General features: G+C 40.6%; 1 protein-coding gene across 9 annotated transcripts in view; it reads right to left on the bottom strand.

Annotated features, from left to right (window-relative positions):
- Positions 1–21,952, bottom strand: part of MYO3A (myosin IIIA) — a 157,482-nt gene that overhangs the window by 32,552 nt on the left and 102,978 nt on the right. For all 9 annotated transcript variants that reach the window (XM_068934533.1, XM_068934537.1, XM_068934535.1 and 6 more), the window contains 6 exons: positions 21,556–21,703; positions 6,934–7,087; positions 5,756–5,844; positions 3,846–3,975; positions 1,077–1,156; positions 347–424 (listed from right to left, as the gene is read on the bottom strand). In XM_068934533.1, coding sequence (XP_068790634.1) covers positions 347–424; positions 1,077–1,156; positions 3,846–3,975; positions 5,756–5,844; positions 6,934–7,087; positions 21,556–21,703 — 679 coding nt within the window. The remainder of the gene's footprint in view (positions 1–346; positions 425–1,076; positions 1,157–3,845; positions 3,976–5,755; positions 5,845–6,933; positions 7,088–21,555; positions 21,704–21,952) is intronic.

Here is a 21,952-nt window from a genome sequence, read left to right on the forward strand (position 1 = left end):
TGCTTTCAAAACTCTTAAAGAAATGCCATACCACTAATGTCCAACCTCTCTTTATCTCTCTTTGGGAAAAGCAGGTAAGTGACAGTGAAGTTGAATTTTGATCATCCTGCACCACCATGACAGAAATGTGGCTGTTTAACTGAGTCCGGTTAAAGGTGGAGCATAACAGTCTGCTCTAGACCTTTGTATCGCATGGACAGCTGCATCATATATGCAGTTTACAAACTCTAAACGGATCTCTGTGGAACCTAAGTGCCTGGACAGAAGGACAGGTGGGTTTCAAAAGGTGAAGGAATAAATATTCATTCCACTCTAGAAAAATTTATGAAAAGACTTGGTATCTTACTCTAAAATAAGAAGCGACTGTCTGTGTTTTCATACTGGTTGTCTCTCTCGGATGATGTCCAGTATCTCCAGTTTCATTCTATACAGATCAAGAAAGAAAATGACACCTCTTATTTCTACTGAGCCTGTAGTGCCCTTTCCAACACCACAACAAAGTGCCTCTTGGAGAGCATCATTAATAAAAAAAGTACTCTAAACTGCAAAAGTTACTGCATGATCACTAGCACAAAGTCATTACATCAGTACGTTACATTACTTTGCTACACAATATGCAAACATCCACACACAGAGGACACAATTTGATAACTGAACATCTAAGTAACTGCCACAAATAACCTGACATGGTCTGGGGCAATGTCTGAGGTGCTGTCTGTAATTTCAGCATCACTGTTATTTTGGTAGTTCTCTACGGAACATGACTATACTCCACACCAATATTTCAATCTCTTTTTTTGCTACCACAATACAGTTAGGAAGTAATCTTTTTTTTTTTTTTTTCCTGACGTTGTTATAAAACTACAGCCAGAAAGAAGGGAAATGTTAGGTTTTTACCTCACGGAAGGAATATGAATTGCACAACACAAAGATATCCAGCTAAACAGAAAAGAAAATAGGAGAGGGAGAAAAACCAAGGAAGGGGTTACTTGCTTACTTTTAGTAGCAACAACAGTATTGCCTTTCTAGTTTAAATTATAGGGTTCAATGCAGAACCATGACATCAGTTTTCTTACCTTAGTACGACTGATTGATTTCTGAGGGGTCCACATTTGGTAACTGATTGTAGTTTTGCTTTTAGTGTGGGCCAGGTTACCTATGGGAAGATGGAAGAAAGCAACCTACCAACATGCTTAGATCTCATTTATGCTATATAGAACCACATTATTCAAGACCCCAATGCAACCATTTGACTATAAAGATTGCTGGCTTTTCCTGAGAATGTCCTTATTTCCCCTTTCACCCTTGGGATGGAATGAGCTCTGAAGAACTTGCATGAAGATGAAACATAGGCTGTATTTTTCCTCCTTCAGCACTTATGTCACCTACTAAAGCAAAAAAATAATTAAGTACACTGCTGCAAAAAATAAGAAAGATGTATCTTAGAGCACCCACACTCTTTTACTCTCAGGATGGCATTGTACTAGCCTAGTTAGCGATTATGGCTTAAAATGGGGACAAATGAAGTTTGTTTCCACTTTAAGGCCCTTTTTCACTAACTCAATTAGCATACATGGAAATCAATCTCTATGGCTACACACATAATAGCTAATACAAGGAGCTAGCACCCTTCTCTAGCCCTGAGGGCAAGTGGCATAGCATGACTCAAGTCTGTATAGCTGAACTCTACACTCCCCTCCTCTTCTAATCTCCCAATAAAAACAGGGTTGTCTCTACTTCCACAGAGCTTGCTGGAAACCATCCCTGGCCCATGCTTTCTCCTGAACTGTGCCTACGCATTTCTGAGAGAATTCTAGCTGACATGGACCAAAATTGTCCCAGGGAGGCATGACAACAATTAATCATAATGGGCAATCATATGGTAGGGTTTCAGCTACAGTTTATTGGCTCTACTTTGTTTACTAGCATAGACTTAGTCTTACGACTCCAGCACTGGGACTCTTTAGTCAAGCAATATCCTTATTATAATGACTTGAAGGACTAGCCGCATTGGAGTGGTTTATACAGACACTGGTTTTCTGAAGGAATAATGATAACACTTCTGAGCTTTACACAATGTCATTTTATGTTGACAGAACCCCAACCATTGCTGAACACTGCCATTCCTTCTGCTACTAACACAACACCTCTGTACATTGTGAGACCCTATAATCTCTCCGCGCTTAGCTATTATCCATTAGAGGTGGACAAGACTTGGATGAACAGTTGCAAGTTTAATTCATTCCCAGCTACAGTGATGATATCAAGTGCTGAAACCCCTCTGGGCTTAGCTGAGCATCATGAGGTGGGAAGGAAAGGAAGAGGATTACTCATACCTAACTTTACCTATCTCAAAGTGAGGTGTGTACAGGATCCCACCATATTCAGTGGAGACAGGCACCTTCAGAGGAGTTTATCCCATCCTGAGAGAAACACCTGAGATGGGCAAGATGGGTTGTACTCTGGATATGCTTATACCTTTCCACTGATAGATGAATTACTTATACCAGAGGCCTAACTTTCAGTTGGCTACACTGGATGGTTTGTGAAAGTCCATACACAGCATTTGATGCTTAATAAGAAGACTAAAATAACTTTCAGAGTTACATTGTAAACCTTTACATAAGACTTGGGACCAGTTCTTGGGACCATGTGGGTCCTGAACTTGGGTCCACAGAAGTTATTGTTTAGTATCTTAGCGCACATCAATAAGTCAAAAGGTTCAGGGAAGTATGTTGTGCTCAGTGTTCTCCTAAGGGTATTGACTTAAAGTAGACCTTCAAGACGAAATCTTGCATCCCACCAGCTAAGCTCCCTTTGTGAAGAGTAGGAGCTTTGCCAAAACCTCAGTTACTGTAAGGTATGATGACATTTTAGATAAATTTCATTAGGCTCCTTCAATTTAACCTTCCTGTTCTACTGCAAGTACATCTCCCTTGTAATCATACAAGAAAGTAAAGTTATGAAGTACTTGTTTTACAGTAACAGTGCCCATCACTGGGAGCAATGCAACACAATAACAAATAAGCCCTGCCTGGTTGTAATATATATAATATAATAACAGCAGTTACTGGGGCACTACTTAGCTTGATGGTAGATTTAAAGATGTATGCCACCTAGATTTTCTCATTGTAAGCACACTTACCCATCAACCTAAAAAAGCAGGTGGGACACTATGCAAGGAACCTGGTTTGACAAAGGTGCAACTGTACTTAATAGTAATTTCAGTAGAGCCAGTTACATTCTTTCTCCCTCCTTAAGAAATCCCTGAGGAAGAGAAGAATCTAAGTCCTCCAATCCAAACTTGGCCCCAGCTCACTACTAGGACCCCATTAGTTTCCTGCTGTAAAGGACTGAGAGACTAGGGAAATAGACGAGTGCCTCCTTGCTCTATGCATTAGATGTCAGGAGCCCCAGCCTTGATTATCTGCTACTTTAGAGAGAAATTGCACTGAGACAAAACAGGCAATTTGCATATGTCCTATCCAAAATGGCCATTGGCTTACCTGAGCCTTTCTGTTCAGTCCTCAAGTGATGCACTCCACTGCCTGTCCCACTCCCCTAACCTGAAGAGGGGACCCTGAAAGGAGCCCCACTTCCTTTGGGGCTCCCCAAGGAGCTTCCTTTGGAGCCCCACTTCCTTCTACCACTTCCTCTGCACTTGACCAGACCAATCCCTCCCCTGCAGCTCGAGATGGCAGGGGCTCCATTCCGTACAGATTCTAGGGTTGGAAAGTTAAGCCACAAAGTATATAATATCATCAATAAATGGTTATATGAAACCCAGCAGTGGTCAGCACAAAGATTGGAGAACGAGAATAGAAAGACTACTACAATAGCAATACCTGTTTTTGTAAGAGGATGGGTTACCAACTGTCGTATCAGATTGTTTTCAGATGATCGGAGTAGCAGCACAATATCAGCTGGCAGGGTATCTCTATTTTTGGCTAAGAATCCACTCGCATTATACAGAACCTGTTTAAAAAGTGCATTTACGCATCTTCTGGGCTATTGAAATTTAAGTGTAGATTTAAGCACCCTGGCATATGGCTCGTAATATATCAAGAGACACAAACAGAAGAACCATTATGATGCATATCACTAGAAGCAAATCTATTACCCCAGACTACCTTGAAACATTAGGGAAAAATTAATGCATGTGTTAATAATAGCTTTAGCCAGTGTGTATTCATCACTAGAAAAAGGGGGCTATAGTACTGCATTACACCAATAGTATAGTACATTATACCAATACAGCTGTTAATGCACAGTTAGCAATGTACTTGCTTTCAGCCAAATCACACAGGATTACTGATGCGATTGTGCAGTCTTTCTGTCCCATTCGGACTGTGCTGTACTAGATACAGGACTTAATGTCTCTTCCCAGAGATGTCTGTATTAATTACAGCAGGAGTTTTCAAATTGAAATCTCTCTAAAAATTGCTTGGAATGGTGTACCTAACTCAAAATGTACCTCTAGAGCTCTATCTCAATGATGCTTTAAAGGACCCACCACATGGAAAACTGTATCAGTTTTTGGACGTTGCTTTTCAAGAAAGATTTCTATTAGTTCTAGAGAGTCTGGGCAGAGAGGGAAAGGGCCTGAGAGTGATCCATGGCCAAGAAAGCCTAACCTGTGAAGAAGGGTAGACGATACTGGCATATTTAATTTAGGAAAAAAAAACCCCAAAACCCAAACAGTAACAGTCTTAAATTACAAAAAGGATTATAAAGGGAGAGGAAATAAATTGTTCTCCAGGTCCACAGTAAACAGGACTAGAAGTAATGAACTTAAATCACAGCAATGGAGATTTAACTTGGACAGCAGGAGAAACTTCCTGATGATAAAGCTTTTTGAACACTGCAAAGGTCTGACTGGGTGCTGGTAAAATCCCCCTCTTCCATCAAGAAGGGTACAGGTAGAGCTGCATGCCTGCTCCTCAGCAGTGAGATATGCCAAACTTATGAAATGTAATCAGTTGGAGATAAGGAGTTAGCACAGGCCTTCTGTAGCTGACTGTCTTGTATAAGGGCAAGTTATCATCCATTAGCAATGGGTGGTATCTTGCCTCTTTCCAGGCCAGCTGCTGCAGCACTGCACGGGCACAACTTAGTTTCCTGTGTGAGACAGCAATACCCACTCCATACTTCTTAAAAGAGCTTAAAAGGAGCTGGGAGCTCCTGCTTCCACAAGGCAAGGTACAGCTGATCAGCAGTATCTTGCCTTAGTGTATCCGCAACTCCGAGCTTCTCCTGAGTTGGTGCAAGCAAAACACCTTCTACAGGACGGCAAGACTGCCGATTAAATGAAGCAGAAAGCAGGGCATGCACTATCTGGCTGATGACAAGGGAAGGCGTTGAGAACTAAGGCAGATGGGGCAGACGAGGTAAGGTTTGTGGTAAAAGGGAGGAAGAATGGATCCTGGTTTGGAGCAGTGGCTATATGGCATAAGGCTTCGAGGACCTAGGTGGAGGGGCACCGAGACGCATTCTATAATCATTATTTTTTGGTTCTGCTGAAATATAGTCAGTTTATTTACTTGGTGACATTTAAGAAAAACATGTTCCATTACTTTTTTTGTGCGAGGGAAAATAACTTTTCAATTTACTTTTGAGATGTGGGGCACTATCAGTTTTTCCATGTCATGTTTGAATAGATGAACCTTGGGAACCAACCCTGAAGTAACTGACCTCTGACATTCCCTTCCTGCCCTATGATTCCACAATCCCCAATTAATATCGTTAGGTCTCTTACCTTTCCTGCATAGTGATAAATCCCGAAGGTTAGATCTACTCTTTTGGGTCTCCAAAAATATTTTGACTTCAAATTATCTTCAAATTTTTCTGAAAGGAAACACATAGTTTGTCTTACTGGCATCACTGTACATTAATTGTGCTCAGAAGTGGAATCCCTCTAAGGATATTGCCTGGTTTCTCAGACAAAAGCAGCAGCACAAAACAGATTCTGACGTTTTTAAGAAAAAAGGTACCATGATGGTCTTGTAATAAAAGGCAGTGAATGGAGAACATGGGGGCTCTTGGATCAGTCACTTTGTACCAATGTTTTTGTGTGTCACCTCAGAAAATCATTTGCCTCTCTAAGCTTTTGGTCTTTGCATATAAAACATGGCAGTAATCTTTCCTACCACACTTGGGAATTGTGAGAAAACATTTACTAATTGGTTGAGGTGATCAGTTCTAGAATCTATATAATATGAGGGTAGGCAGACAACAAACTCACGGAACTGTTGCAGCATTGAGACATAAAAAACTTTTTTTACTGGGTGTTTTACTGGCTTTGTGACTGGGTATTGGTTAAAATCCTCCTCTGACACTTTGCATATTCCAAAATAAGGAAAACAAGGAACAGAAATCCCACTAAAACAATTAAAACAACTGTAACTGAGAATACTTCAGCAGCATTGAAATATTCAGGATCTGAACTGTAGCTTATTTAGGTGTTTTAATTTTAATTCTTGTGTAGAAAAAACACGGCAACATGATTTGCTGAAAGGCGCTGAGGATCAGGTTCATAGCCATTATCCCTACTGAGTCCCCAAACTCTTGCTTAGACACAGTCCAATAAAAATCTCAGAGCTGAACCCGACTCAGCTTTGAAAACAATGTTCCTGGCATAGGCACCTAGAGCTTTAATTCAGTTTGATCCCTGTTTTTCAAGCCCTGCAGCTAAAAATTCCTGAGGGTAAGAGAGTTCAAAACCTGCATCAGCAACTTAGGTTCATTTGTGCTCTTGTATGTACATGTTTCTTGTATCAACTTCAAGAACGCATCCAGCCTTGCGTCCATGCCTCCCTGAAACTGGAATATGGGCTCATTAAAAACAAAACTAGCATATACCCTAAACTGAATTCACTAAACAGAAATCTAACAGGGAGACGTTCTGTGACATTATGAAATAAACCATATACTCACCTACAAGTGTCTGATCTGTTGCTTGCGGGAATCGACTTTCCTCATCCAGCAGGGACAATAAACCCATTGGTTTTTGCAGGAACATATCTAAGAGGGGCCTGTTATCCTCATATTCTATAACTCTTGCATCAACACCTTCGTATAGATATTCATTCTGTAACAAGCGAAAAAAGGCACATTTTGTCCAGGTACACAGAACTACTTCAGAATATAATTCACAAACTGTCAATTGCAGAAAATTAAAACTACATTAAAAAACTATCCCAAGGGGCTAAAAACATCACAGTTTTGCAGAAACAAATGTCAGTGGGATGTGAACTACACACTTTAATTTGCCTTTGGATATGTAAGCTCTTCTTGTAGCATATTTGGTAAAGAAGCTTTGAATGAATATGCAAGAAGTAACAAAAAATAAACAGAGCTAAAGAACGTAAAGTATAGTGTTTGCAGATGGAGACCTCAATAGCTATTTACTTTTCTGGTCTGCAGTGTAAAAAAAATTTATTAATCACTTGGAGCTACGTTTACATTCCCAATTCATTACTCAGATCTACTTGATGTACAGCCGCCAAAATTTGCAAGATCATACAAAGGCCTCAACTGTTTTATCCTCATCCTCAAGCACTGAAAAAGCTCTTATGTTGAGAAGAATGGTGCACACATTTTCTAAACATTAAGGCATTAGAAATTGTCTCAGGTTGGCCACTACAGCATTTTCATTCTGTTTAGAAAATAGTGAAAGGTATTCAGCATGATTAAAAAACAATAGAGGACCTTTTTATTTTTTTTGGCAGTGGAGTTGCTGAAGACTTCAAATACCTTTGGCTTCATGTGAGGCTGAGAAAAACCTAACAACAAAAACTGTGTCCACCGTGTGTTGCAATGGTTTCAGTTTGAAAATCATTACAAATTATACTTGAAGAACATGAAAATGACTTTCTTTAATCCTTTGGGGAGACAGAGGCAGGCATAGATTTACCAAGAGAAGGAGAGTATAAGGGCTGTAGCCCCTCCACTATTTTTGCCTGGATTAGGTAAGGCAATAGCAGTTATTCATTGCACAGTGCTCCCACACATGCCACGGTTGCCTCTAGTCCTGTGCACGCTGCTTCTTATAATATGAAACACATAATTAAGCCTTTTGATTTACTTTAAAAATCATCCCTCTTCCAAAGGATAAACTCTTTTATCTTTTGTCTATTTATAAAAGTACTGTATTAATATATGATGTAACATCACACTTGTGTTGCCCTTAATTCATTGTAAATAGAGTGTCATAAGCATGACTGATGGCTAATATTAATGAGTTCAAAGACCTCTAACCCAGAAAGACCTCTCCTTATGTGTCATTCACTTGAATCTGAATGAAAGTCAAGGGTGAGTGAAGAAAGCAACACACTGTGTATTTGGCAAAGCACTTAACTGCCATATACAACAGAAAAGCACATGTTCTTAGATCTCTTTCCTCTTCATTTCTAAGCCAGAGAGAAGCATTAAAAAAAATCAATAACACTGTCCTGGAAAAAGAGGGTGAAATAAATAAATCTGCTAATCCATTTGAACGAGAACACAAAATATGTGCCTAGACCTTTCTACTATTCAGACTTAACTAATTTCTCAAGCCACTCTTAACTCTAAGGATAGACTATGACTCAGTCTATGTGCCCATACAGGGAGTAAGCATTAAGAATCTCTCTTACAGCCCCATACAGGCTCCCCATCTTGAGCACACAAAACGTCCACCTCTGTCTCCCTTGGAGCAGTGGATAGGTGGAGTTTTGCTTTTCACTTTAATCGATGACCTGAGTAGCAGGGCAAGACAGGAGAGTAATAAATGCATCACTGATAGAGGCAAGAAGTTCATTATATACCTGTAGGAGCTAGTGGCAGGAAGCAAATCAGTCTATGTTATCTCCCAAAGATAACATCGGAGTAGGGGCAGTTCTACTGAAGGCTGTGGCGCTACTGACACACAGATGTTTCATTCATGAAAGCAGCTGTTACTGCTTAAGATTATCAAGATCTTAAGATTACACTTAGGAGAGGGAAAAGGAAACTCTGGTTGAATCTATCAGAAAACAGTGAGTGTTTCTGTGACACTGACACATGCGCAAACAAGCTCTCACAGACAACACATCTAATGATTAACTTCCAACTTCAAATGCTTGTGAGAGAGGCTGGTTAGGCATGCTGAAACAAGTCTTCCTTGAGACTGAGAGGAGCTCTCTAGTACCTGCACTACACCATAACAACAACATCTGCTCCCCTTCCCTGCACTGTCAATGCGCAGGGCCTAAGCTTCAAGCCTTGAAGTTCTGTGACCACTCAGCCTTTTGTGTCTGTATCATGACCGCTAAATGGCGTGTCAGTGCTGACAGTCCCTACAATGCTAACATCTTCCTGGCAGGATAGGAAACGGGTTCACTTCCTCACTGGCTACGGGCCCTGGAGGGTGGCTGATAACCAAGCTTTCCAGGCACCACTGTGACAGATGACTCAGAAATAAGAGATACCATGTTACGTTTTCTCATGCAATGCTGGTCTTCAGTCATCATATTATGACACAAGAAGCAAGGAGAAAAGCTTTCATGATCCACATCGTGAAACTGTAATGAAATATATCTTATTTGAATTAATAAGCCGAATCAGCTACGGGATGCTGTAATCCCCAATGATGTTTTATGACAAGAAAGCTCATTAAAATACCAGTGGCTCATTGCAATTCTAAAACATAATCCACTAGACAGTGTTCCTACAGAGGGACGTCAAAAGGAACGACTGAGTTATACTGATATTTGGGCTCCTATCTCATTTCAGTATCACATGGTGCCTATTCAGTGATTGAAACTAGTATTAGTTTATGCAAACCGTTTTCATTTACTAACAGAAAATTATTAAATACATTAGGAAATTGTCTTCATGCCTACTAAAAAAACTAATGGCATTTTGCTGAGAATGTAGTAAGATACCTCTTTGGTGTAAATGGGAACTCTGGGGACCTACCTAGAATGAACCTTTTTCAGCTTGAAGTAGCTTAAATTTTCAGCTTAACTTGCTAGAGATGAATATAAAATGAACATTGCAAGTATTTAATCCAAAAAGTAGCATCCGTCTGATGTTAACCATAAAATTACCAATTTCCAATATATTTTTGATATTTGACATCACCCCTTTCACTCGTTACAACAGAATTGCAAATGAGAATAAACTGGGAATGTTGCCTATGTGGACACTGTTACTTGCAGATTATGGAGTTGGTAGAGAATTAACTTAAATCACTCGCTTACATATAAGTGAAATACTTTCTTCAGGGACAGGACTGAATGCTGCAAAAATTGTGCTTTGCTTGGTACTAACCTAATAAAAGCTTGTCCCAGCACTCAATCCACTTAACTACAGACACATAAAAGAAGTGATTAAGTTAAGAGCCAACTTTTCTTCCCCAGTCCGTGACGACAGAGATGTGTCCATTTGTCTCCACTGACTATAAGGAATCTAAACTAGTTTAAGAGTATATTCACTACTCTGGCCCTTCTGCCTGCTCTAACAGACACCGTGAGCCTCAAGCAGCTATGCAGAGTGTCCCCTTGAGGCACACTCAACTTCTGTGTACGACAAAGCGTCCTATGAAAGCTGGGGAATAACATGGCAACTGTTGTACCACTGAGTCAGGCTGAGATCCAAAAGAGTATTTTAGCTCAACTTCTGTTTATGAAATCAAAGTTAGGAGCCAAACTGGCAGTTGGAGCTTATGTGCTTTGCTAAATTTGGACTCCAAATATTAAAAAAACTCATCCAAGGAATGGTGCTGCTGAATGAATTGTGCTGTCTCCTCCTAGTTCTTTAAAACCTGCATGGTGTGGGGAAATCCATTATAACATATAAATGTTTTCTTTGATTCAAGAAAATTATATGATGTCATTCTCACAAGGTTTTGATAAATAGATCTCCACACATCTAGATTAAAAATAATTATCAATTTCAAAATAAAATGACCAAATTAAGTATTGTATCTCATTTTAATCTACATATGCACCCAAAGGATGAATTTAATTCCAGATTCTTATATCTCATTACAGAACAGGAACAGTCTTTCCAGTTGTCACCAGAAAATTAGCCTTGTGCAGAGGCAGATCATGTGAATGCTGTCAGCTTGAACACCTCCCCAAAGGCATGGGCGAATGCCTATGGGTAGGTTATCTCCCTAACCTCAACATGTAAAATACTGTGTAGATGATGTTATGCATTCTGGATTGACCAGTGCTAAAAAGCAGCACGTTCAGGAACAATATCACACCTTAGGTTTAGGGATACTGTGATACCATTTACACAAACACTGACTTTTAATATCATTTAGAAGAAAAATAAATATTTACACTGTATTTTCAGTAACAAGCAATTTCAAAGTGCACTTCTGGGTATTCCCTGTAACCACAAAACACCATCTATTGTCCTGTATTCATTCTGGACATATAGCTCTGGGCTATATATTATTTTGGACTGAGGAAGTGTATGCTTGAAAGGGAAAGTAATTATATTCCTCATGAAACCTTACTACAATAACCAGAAGGTTCCCTTTGTGAACCTATTTTTCTGTCTGTTCACCACATCTTTGGCATATATTTTATATATCACTAACTTTGAAAAGAAGATTAAAACCCAGCACAACCACATTAGGAGTACAACAGACACTGAATGCTATGAAAAACATTCATATAAAGGATTTTTGAATGCTGAACAATTCTTGTAAACTCCATTCCCAGTAGACAATTTTCAGCATCGCTTGGTAGGAAGCTAAAGGAGAAAGAGAAAGAAAGCACTTCTCACTGGCTATCTTATAATCAAAGGTCTATAGCCACCTACAGGAAAAAACAAATTCTTTCTTAGGGAAACTAGACGTTGTTTTTCTTTATATATTACCTACTGTTCTCTAATTTACTGCATCAATGCAACAAAGACTAATATCCAGATGATAACATGAGCAGCAATGGCACTTTTTCTTAGATCAGTGGATCTAAAAGTAGGTTATAAAGTTTGTTCAGAATTAGAATCCCCATGTTACAGATTAGGTTCAGAGGCTCAGATGTGAATGAATCAACCAAGGTAGGAGCTGTCCTCAGTTCCTGCCCAGCATTTTTGCACAGTGGCTTGTAAGGCATTGCAGAACATACAAGACATCAGAACATGAAACATTCGGTTTCAACCAATAATATATTTTTTATTTAGGAAACAAAAAATCCAGTATGTTCTGTTTCCTCATCGCACCAAGAGCAATGGAAGCGCATCAAAGGGCTCCAGGGGCTTTTACATTAGATGCCTGTGCTTTTCTGTCTGCATATTTAGATTTGGCAACACAACCAATGGCTTTCTGATGGTGGTAGGAGAAAATGGGTTTTTGTTCTCTTCTGTTTTTAAAGATACTAAAAAAGTCTACAAGTGCTGTAGATTTATATATTAGGTACAACACTGCAGACACTTGTTTCTCCCTCACTTCCCTTCCACCTGGGATAGTAGGCTACACTCTGTTTCACTTGTACAAGCAAGAAGAGAGCACAGCAGAAACTACAGCTGTGCCTGAGTGAAAGCAGTGACAGTAGTAGCATATCCAGGCCTTTCTGTCTAATCCATGAATTGCTGGCATCACCTAACACTTTAGATTAGTGCTTTTCATCCTGCCTTGCTATAGAAAAATACAAAAAGAGGGAATGGTACAATCCACCATATTTTTGGTATGTTTATCATTTACTGAGCCACCTACATCTCTCTGGCAAACATATGTTATTTACTAAGACATATGACATTCTTCATTAATTCTGTTACGGCAGCTATGCCCAGGGCACTCATTCCTGAAGGATGCTGGGGGAGTGCTCTTTGCAATTTGTCCTTTTAAAAGAGCAGCTTTAAATGGTAATGTAGCTCTTAAGAGAGGCTGCTTAGGCAATGCCCTAAACAATAAAGCTTTGGATCTCTGACCACATCAACTTCTGAGGCTATATTTTTGGGAAGCCACACTCCACAGGAAAGTAAAGCTGTGAACATTTTTCACTTTTTCCTCCTCTCCTATGCTTTCTGCCACTGAAGTGAGCTGCAAGTGTAATGGCATTGTCCACGAGTGAATCTGGCTCACTTTTTGCAGAGAACTATAATAACCACAATTAAGCAGAAAAAAGTTCCTTATAATAACAATTATTCCAATTTGAACATTTTTCCTTCAAAAACCCTGGGAAATGGACAGTGTCCCTACGAATTAAGAAATGGGCTGTCTCAGACTAGCAAGAGATCTGCGAAACCTTCTCTTGCCTTGCTGTCAGCTCCCAACATATCTAGGAAGAGAATGTTAAGCTTAAGTGCATGTATTGATGTTGACCTTCAGAGAAGCTTGATATAAGAACTGGGTTCTTATATAACCAGTCCTGGAACAAACCAATGGAAGGAAGACATTGATACATCTATTACTTTATGCAGTGCCATTGGCAAAGCCATTTCCAAAAAAGTGAGACATAAAATGCTCACATATAAATGGGGAAAGAGCATTTGTTTCAAATCAGAAGATATTCATATGCACTCTTTCATATGCATTTCCGTAGTCTTGAAAAGTGGCTGGGTGACAACTTTGTAAATGGACATATCATTTCAACCTTCTTCAATCTCAGTTTCCATATCCATAAGCAAAGACAATGATACTTACTGTCTTAATGAGGGACTCTGATATTCACTGAGCTATAGAAAAACTAGGCATTACTATCATTATGCCTACAGTAGATACAGATACAGAAAAGACATCACAGACGGTGCTAAAAACATGTCATCTGCAACACAAAGTACAATTTAGTCTTATGAATTCACTTAGTATTTGTCTTCATGGCTCAAGTTGCCAAAAATGATTTGCTTCCCTTAATTATGTAATCACTACTTACTAGATTGACATGGGTTAACTGAGAACTAGACTATGATCAACTGACTTGAGCCTTGACTTACCACAGGTATGTTAAATTTCATCTACTTTCATGTGGTATGGAATTGAACTATGAGAAATGAAGAAATAATGCACCTACAAGTTTTACTTCTTCTCTTTTGGGAACAGTGAAAGAAATTTTAAAAATCCCCCAATTTCAAGAATACTTTGTCCCACATTTCCTTGGGCAGATCTACAGGGTGCAATGCAGTGTCATGTTTAAGTTTCCTGAGATAGCACTGGGCAATCTGACATGTCTATAGGGCATTGCACAGGGCTACGAAGAGATATTAAGCCTGGGTCCCCAGAAGCAGGATAACTCCATCTGCATGACAGTCAGCTTAGACGAATGAAAAGTCAATGCAAAGGCTACTGAGTGACTGCTGGCATCAGACTTCTCCTAATCTAACTCCTATCTTTCAATATAAAGATACAATACACTCTTACGTGCGTGCAAAGTCAGGCTGACACATTAGTGATGGCTGGGGGTGTCCTACAGGTTGACTGTTCAATAACTGATATGAATATTAACAAGAACAATGAGCTGCTGAACTTTTAATTTCAGTCATTACAGATTTTGAAAATATTTTCTTTAGAAGGATATTTCATATTTTTCTGCAAATAACTTTATTTTATTTGTCTGCAGGGAGGGCCTGTATTGACAGTTACAGAACGTTATTAGTGCTGACACAGAGGAATACTTAAAATGAACATAAAAGATGCTGAAACCACCTACTTTCTCAAATAATTTTCTTGTGACTTAAATCTGGAACAACCATATTCTAGACAAGGGAAAGCTGATGCCTTGTAATGACTATGAATCATATTGTAAATCATTCCGTGCCTTTGGGTTGTAATGAAGAACAATACATTTGTCATTTCCTAGTACTGAAACAGTGAAGATTTACACCCACACTTGCACAAACTTAATCTACATCGCTCATTTTACACTGATGTAGTACTATCTTCAGAGAATGCTACCAGATAACGCAATGAAGTTTCATATAATCTGGTGTAGTGGTGTCATGTAAACTAAAAGTAGACATCTTGGTTGGTATTATAGACAGGATGTAGAAACTTGTAATAGGAATATTAACACTGGTATGAATGAAATATGAACGGGAACGTGTATACAAACACCAGAAGAAAGAGCAGAACAAGTCTTAGAATAATGGCCTGTGATTTGAATCAAGAACATTGTTCACAGCAATAAAATTGAGGAATGTGTTGTTTACATCAAGCCCAGAAGGCTTGCACTCATAAAAAACCACAGCACAGATGACTAGTAAGTGGAAGGCCCTGTATTCTAACTATAAGAGGATGACTGCAAGGTTACAGCACATCATATATGCCTTTCCTTTCCCTCTTAGCCGACTAAAGAAACAGGCTGTAGTCATAAGGATGCATATATTCCAAACAACGAAAAACAGATAGTGACCAATAACTTTGCTAAAGATTATGGAGGCTGAAGTAAAGAACTAAGGAAGGTACTGAAGAAAATAACTGCCCCATAACAATTGCTAATTCTGAAGAGTGTAAAAGATCTGTTCAAAAACTAGTTCAGCCAGAAGACCACCAGAGACATGATGAAGACTCACTAGTTGGTGTACCTTATCCTCTGTGTTGCTCACACATGTTCCTGGTCAGACCACTTGAACATATACACTTGGTGCTTGTGCTTATGTGAGTGTGAGGATGTGAGTGATCTACGCCAATGAGAGAGCGAGTGTAAGTCAGTAAAATCAACATATTTCGAGAATCTGTAAATAAAAGATCACTTTCCCCTTCCAGAAGGGTTCTCTGTTGTCATACTAATTTACTGCCAGGAAAAAAGGGTAAACTTTATGTTGTCAAAATTAAAAGTTCAGTTTTTTCTCATCTCTCCACTGCAAAATAACTCTCTGAACCTCTTTGCAGCAGGCCATATGCACCAGGATCCATATCTACTAGAACGGTAAAACCACAAACCTCTACATTAATATGCATCTGTCCAAAATACCTACAAACTAGTGAAGGGTGATTACACTGGATAGGACCCAAGTCTAAGGAATAGAAGGAATATAGAGACACTATTTGAACATAAAGGGATGGAGTTAGGAAAGCCAAAGCCCAACTGCAGTTGAATCTGGGAAGTTATGTGAAGGGCAACAAGAGAGGCTTCTACAGGTATCTCAGCAGTAAAAAGAAGGCAAGGCCCTCTGCTGAATGGGGTAGGGGACGTGGTACAAAATGACATGGGAAAGACCAAGTTACTTGATGCCTTCTTTACTATAGTCTTTACTGGTAAGACTTGCCTTCAGGAATCCCAGGTTCCTGAGACTAGAGGGAAAGAAAACCTGGAGCAATGAAGACTTACCCTCCGTGAAAGGGGATCACATCAGGCAATGTATAAACAAATTGGACATACGTGAGTCCATGGGACCTGATGGGATGCACTCACAAGCAGTGAGGGAGCTGGCCAATCCTATTGCAAGGTCACTCTTGATAACCTTTGCAAGGTCGTGCTGATCAGGGGAGGTTCCTGAGGCCTGGAAGAACACAAATGTCACTCCTATATTCAAGAAGGGCAAGAGAGAGGATCTGGAGAACTACAGGCTGGTCAGCCTCACCTCGATCAGTGCAAAGATGATGGAACAAATAATCCTGGAATGATTTCCAAACACATGAAGGTGTTTGGGAGTAGTCAGCACAGAGTTATGAAGAAGAAATTGTGCTTGACCACCCTGATAGCCTTCTGCGATAAGATGACCGGCTTGGTGGAGGGGGGGAGAGCAGAGGATGTTGTTGAGGATTCTGACACTGTCTCTCATAATATCCTCATAGATAAGTTGATGAAGTGTGGGCTAGAAAAAGGGTCAGTTAGGTGGCTGGAAACCTGGCTGAACTGCCAGGCTTAAAGCGTTGTGATTGGTGCCACAACGTCCAGCTGGAGACCAGTCCCTCGTAGTTGATGCCCCCCCATCAACACCCCCTCCCTGGGGGTCAATACTGGGGCCAGTGCTATTTACCATCTTCATTAATGACCTGGACGGTGCGACAGGAGGCACCTCTGCAGGTTTGGAGGCGATGCAGAACTGGGAGGAGTGCTTGGTACACCAGCTGGTTGTGGGGCCAGAAGGATCTCAACAGGCTGGAGAAATGGGCTGAGAGGAAGCTCCTGAAGTTCAACAAAGGGAAGCGCCAAGTCCTGCACGCGGGGAGGAACAACCCCATGCACCAGTACAGGCTGGCGGCTGACTGGCTGGAAAGCAGCTTTGCAGAAAAGGTCCTGTGGGTCCTGGTGGGCAACAAAGCGAGTATGAGCCGGCAACGCACCCTTGTGGCAAAGGCGGCCAGCAACCTCCTGGGTTGCGTTAGGCCAGCAGAGTGTTGCCAGCAGGTGGAAGGGGGTGATCCTTCCTCTCTGCTCAGCACTGGTGAGACCATATCAGGAGTGCTGTGTCCCGTTCTGGGCTCCCCAGTACAAGAAAAAAATGGATTTACTGGAGTGAGTTCAGCGAAGGGCCACAAAGATCATTAAGGGATTGGATCATGGGTATAAATACCTGCTGGGAGGGAATAAAGAAGACAAAGCTAGACTCTTCTCAGTGGTGCAAAGTGAAGACACAAGAGGCAATGGGCACAACTTGAAATATAGGAAATTCTATTTAAACATTCTCCCTTTTTTACCAGAAGGGTGATCAAAAACTGAGATAGGTTGGTCAAAGAAGTTGTGGAGTCTTCACAGAATCACAGAGTGGTTGAGGTTGAAAGGGACCCCTGGAGATCATCTAGTTCAACTCCCCTGCTCAAGCAGGGTCCTCTAGAGCATATTGGCCAGGATCATGTCCATGCAGGTTTTGAGTATCTCCAGGGAAGGAGACTCCACAGCCTCTCTGGGCAACCTGGTCCAGTGCTCAGTCACTCTCCACTCTCATAGTAAATAAGTTTTTCCTCACGTTCAGATGCAGTCATCTCCTGTGTTTCAGTTTGTGCCCGTTGCCTCTTGTCCTGTCGCTGGGCACCACTGAAAATAGTCTGGCCCCCTCCTCCTGGCACTCTCCCTTTAGATATTTGTAGACATTGATAAGATCGCCTCTCAGTCTTCTCTTCTCCAGACTGAACAGGCCCAGCTCTCACAGCCTTTCTTCATAGGAGAGATGCTCCAGACCCCTCATCGTCTTCACAGGCCTCCGCTGGACTCTCTCCAGGAATGCCATGCCCCTCTTGTACTGGGGAGCCCAGAACTGGACATAATACTCCAGATATAGCCTCCCCAGGGCGGAGTAGAGGGGCAGGATCACCTCCCTCAACCTCCTGCCAACACTCTGCCTAACTCTACCCCAGGACACCATCGGCTTTCTTGGCCACAAAGGCACACTGCTGGCTCATGCTTAACTTGTTGCCCACCAGGACTCCCAGGTCCTTCTCCGCAGAGCTGCTTTCCAGCAGGTCAAACCCCAGCCTCTGCATGGGGTCATTCCTCCCTAGGTGCAGGACCCTGCCCTTGCCTTTGTTGAACTTCAGGAGGTTCCTCTCCGCCCAGCTCCCCAGCCTGTCCAGGTCCCTCTGAATGGCAGCACAGCCCTCTGGGATATCAGCCACTCCTCCCAGTTTAGTATCATCAGCACACTTGCTGAGGGTGCACTCTGTCCCTTCCTCCAGGTCATCAATGAATACGATGAGCAAGACTGGAGCCAGTACTGACCCCTGGGGGACACCACTAGCTACAGGCCTCCAACTTGACTCTGCACCACTGATCACAACCCTCTGAGCTCGGCCATCCAGCCAGTTCTCAACCCACCTCACCGTCCACTCATCTAGCCCACACTTCCTGAGCTTACCTATGAGGATATGATCGGAGACAGTGTCAAAAGCCTTGCTGAAGTCCAGGGAGACAACATCCACTGCTCTGCCCTCCTCTACCCAGCCAGTCATCCCACCATAGAAGGCTATCAGGCTGGTCAAGCATGATTTCCCTTCGGTGAATCCATGCTGACTGCTCCTGATCACCGTCTTGTCCTCCACATGTTTAGCGATGGCCTCCGGGACAAGCTGACAACCTGTAGTTTCCTGGCTCCTCCTCCTCCTTGCCCTTTTTGAAGATCGCAGCGACACTGGCTTTCTGCCAGTCCTCAAGCACCTCTCCTGTTCTCCAGGACCTTTCAAAGATGATGGAGAGGGGCCTAGCAATAACATCCACCAGCTCCCTCAGCACTCATGGGTGCATCCCATCAGGGCCCATGGATTTGTGGGTGTTAAGTTTGCCTAAATGATCTCTAACCCGATCCTCCCCGACTAAGGGAAAGTTTTCCTTTCTCCAGACTTTCTCTCTTGTCTCAGGGTCTGGAATTCCTGAGGGCTTCAGGGTCCAAAATTCCTGAGGGAGTCTTCATCTTTGGCCTCTTCTTTTCCCCACGGGGGAGACAGTTAACATTCAAAATGTGACTGGACAAGGTCCTGAATAACCCGCTCTAGTTGGCCCTGCTTTGAGCAGGGTAGGAGGGTGGGGGATGGACTAGACAATTTCCAGAAGTGCCTTCCAATGTCAACTATTCAGTGATTCTGTGAATGGTAAAGTCATAAAAGACAAATAGTAAAAAAGATTCAGATTCAGACTGGGAATTCTGCGCAATCCATATGATGGGGCAAACCCTTGGACATGGATAGGTGTTAACGGAAGGCCATTGCCTTGCAGTGAACAGAATGGTATACGAGTAACAGATACTGTTTGGTATACCAGTAACAGATACTGTTGAATGAGGGAAAAGTGTCCACTGTGAAGATTCAGTTTGGTTACAAACATCCTCTTCTTTTATACTTTATGGGCTACAATGGTAGTTGCTAATTAAAGCAAACAGAGTGGCATCTTAAAAACTTCATGCAGAAGTCAGATTTACACTGCCTTCTAATGTGTTTTTCTCACTCATTCCTCTAGTAAACCAAGGACTTAAAACAGCGCAGATCTCCCTATTAATATACTAAGAAGTAGAATAAAAAATCTTATAAAAGCGGATACTCTACTGGAGTGCTCCTCTGCAGCTGTCATCTCTCTACTCCTTTTAAGGACCACACCTCAGTGCACCAACGCAGCCAGCTAGTACCTGCTAATTCACCAAAATAATGAACGAATGTTTGAGGAAGGGTGGGGCATCTACATTTCTTGCCATGAGAAAATCTGCTCAGTGCCAATTTTCTTTTTGAGAGACAGGATGACCATCTCACTCAATAGAACAGGACTTAATTCCCTGATATGTGTGGTCATTACTTACTACACAACTTTATGTTATAGGTATTGCCATATACTTCTATTTCTTCCTTTGCTTTCATAGAAATCCTATTTTATGAAAGAAAATGACATTCTTTCCCTAAATCTGGCACAATACAAGTCTCACTGACTGTTATCTCTTTGCCTGGATTCTGACTGGAATAAAGAACAATTTTGCAGTCTGTGCTACTTCCTTCTTCATTATTTGGCCATCACACCCCACAAGCTGTTAGAAACAGCAGTAGCCAAGTGCTCTTTTTGTGTGACTTTATGTACTTTGGAAAAAAAACATCAAAGTAATTACAGTAGTGGAAGCTAATTTCTCTCTTACTCTTATATGGTATTAAGAACAAAGGAGGACTTGGGACTGAGAAATCTTCAACATGAATCTATAAAAAAACCCTGCAAGATCTAGGACTGTAAGACAGCATTTCCTGAAATAACGGGGAACAAGAAAAAATGTTGGCAATTTAATAATATTTTCCATTTTATACCTCTAGACTAACATGTGCACGTACACACTTACATATAGACATATTCCAAACTTGTATCTGTCTTATCCTTAAAACAAGCGGCGATTAAAATTGACAAAACACTCTTTTCCTACTAAAAATCAAAATTAATATTTAGGAGGATTTTGGTCTACGGTTCTCAAAAAATAATAATTTCAAAGAAATAGAGAAAATTTGAATGCTGAATGTCCTGGTCATTCCAGCATTCTGGAATATTTCTATTTTCAGTGAATTTAATTTTTTTTTCCCACAGACATGTTATTTTTTCCAAATATTACTGGACAGGGATTTAGAGATGACTGATTAATACAACTTTCACGGAATTCTTTACAAAATTGAGATGATCACTCTTAGGTTTTTCACCGTCCTCTTGAATTTCATTAACTTTTATAATTACGATTCTCTTCCTTTTCTCTGTTTTACATCAAATTATTTAGATTAAATCCATCATTATTTAGCTTAGATACTCTAGTTCCTGAATAAGAACAAAATAATTTCAAGATTTCCAGTTTTTAAATGTGAAATTTCAGTTTTCATTATGCTTATTAGTAAGATATTTTGAATGCTGCACTTTACAAATTATATTACCAGTCATTTACTTTTTTTTAATGTAGAACCATACATCACACCACTCATTATTCTTCAGGAAAACAACACTGCATTTGCATCAAACTGATTATCACTGTACTCTGTTGCTTAGATACTGTAAATTTCAAGTTTAATACATTTTAGATGGGCATTTTACTTGCAAATAGCAATCCAGCAGTGCTTCACAAATATAGGCTCAGAAAACATTTGTTGTAATCTGCAATTTAGAACTCGTTATGGAGAAAGAACAGTGTAGTTTCTTGAGACAAGACTTTTTATGTTCAGCAATACTAACCTTTATCAAAATATTCAAAACATACCTGTTCCCAAGCAAAGACATGTTGATTGAAGTAAAACTGAATCTGTTCATTGGCAATGTTGATACAGAGTTGTTCAAAAGAATTTTTTTTGAAATTCTCAAAGCCAAAGATATCAAGAATTCCAATGTTTAAACCACCATCATTTTCACTGCAAAAATTAAATAAACTTTTTATTGTTTTATCTCAATTATTTTACAGTAACTCCATTATTATTTCACAATAGCAGATAACAGGTCGAGTCCGTAAGGCAATTAAATAGGATGAATTTTGCTAAACCAGATTTCTCCAAAAATAACAATCAACTTTTATCTGAAGTACAGTAAGCGTACACAAATTCAAAGAATGACTGTATTTGCAGACCAGATGCACTGAATCATATAATGACAAAGTCAATTGA

Source organism: Struthio camelus, chromosome 2, assembly GCF_040807025.1.
Source record: "Struthio camelus isolate bStrCam1 chromosome 2, bStrCam1.hap1, whole genome shotgun sequence".
In the NCBI taxonomy this organism is placed as follows: Eukaryota; Metazoa; Chordata; class Aves; order Struthioniformes; family Struthionidae; genus Struthio; species Struthio camelus.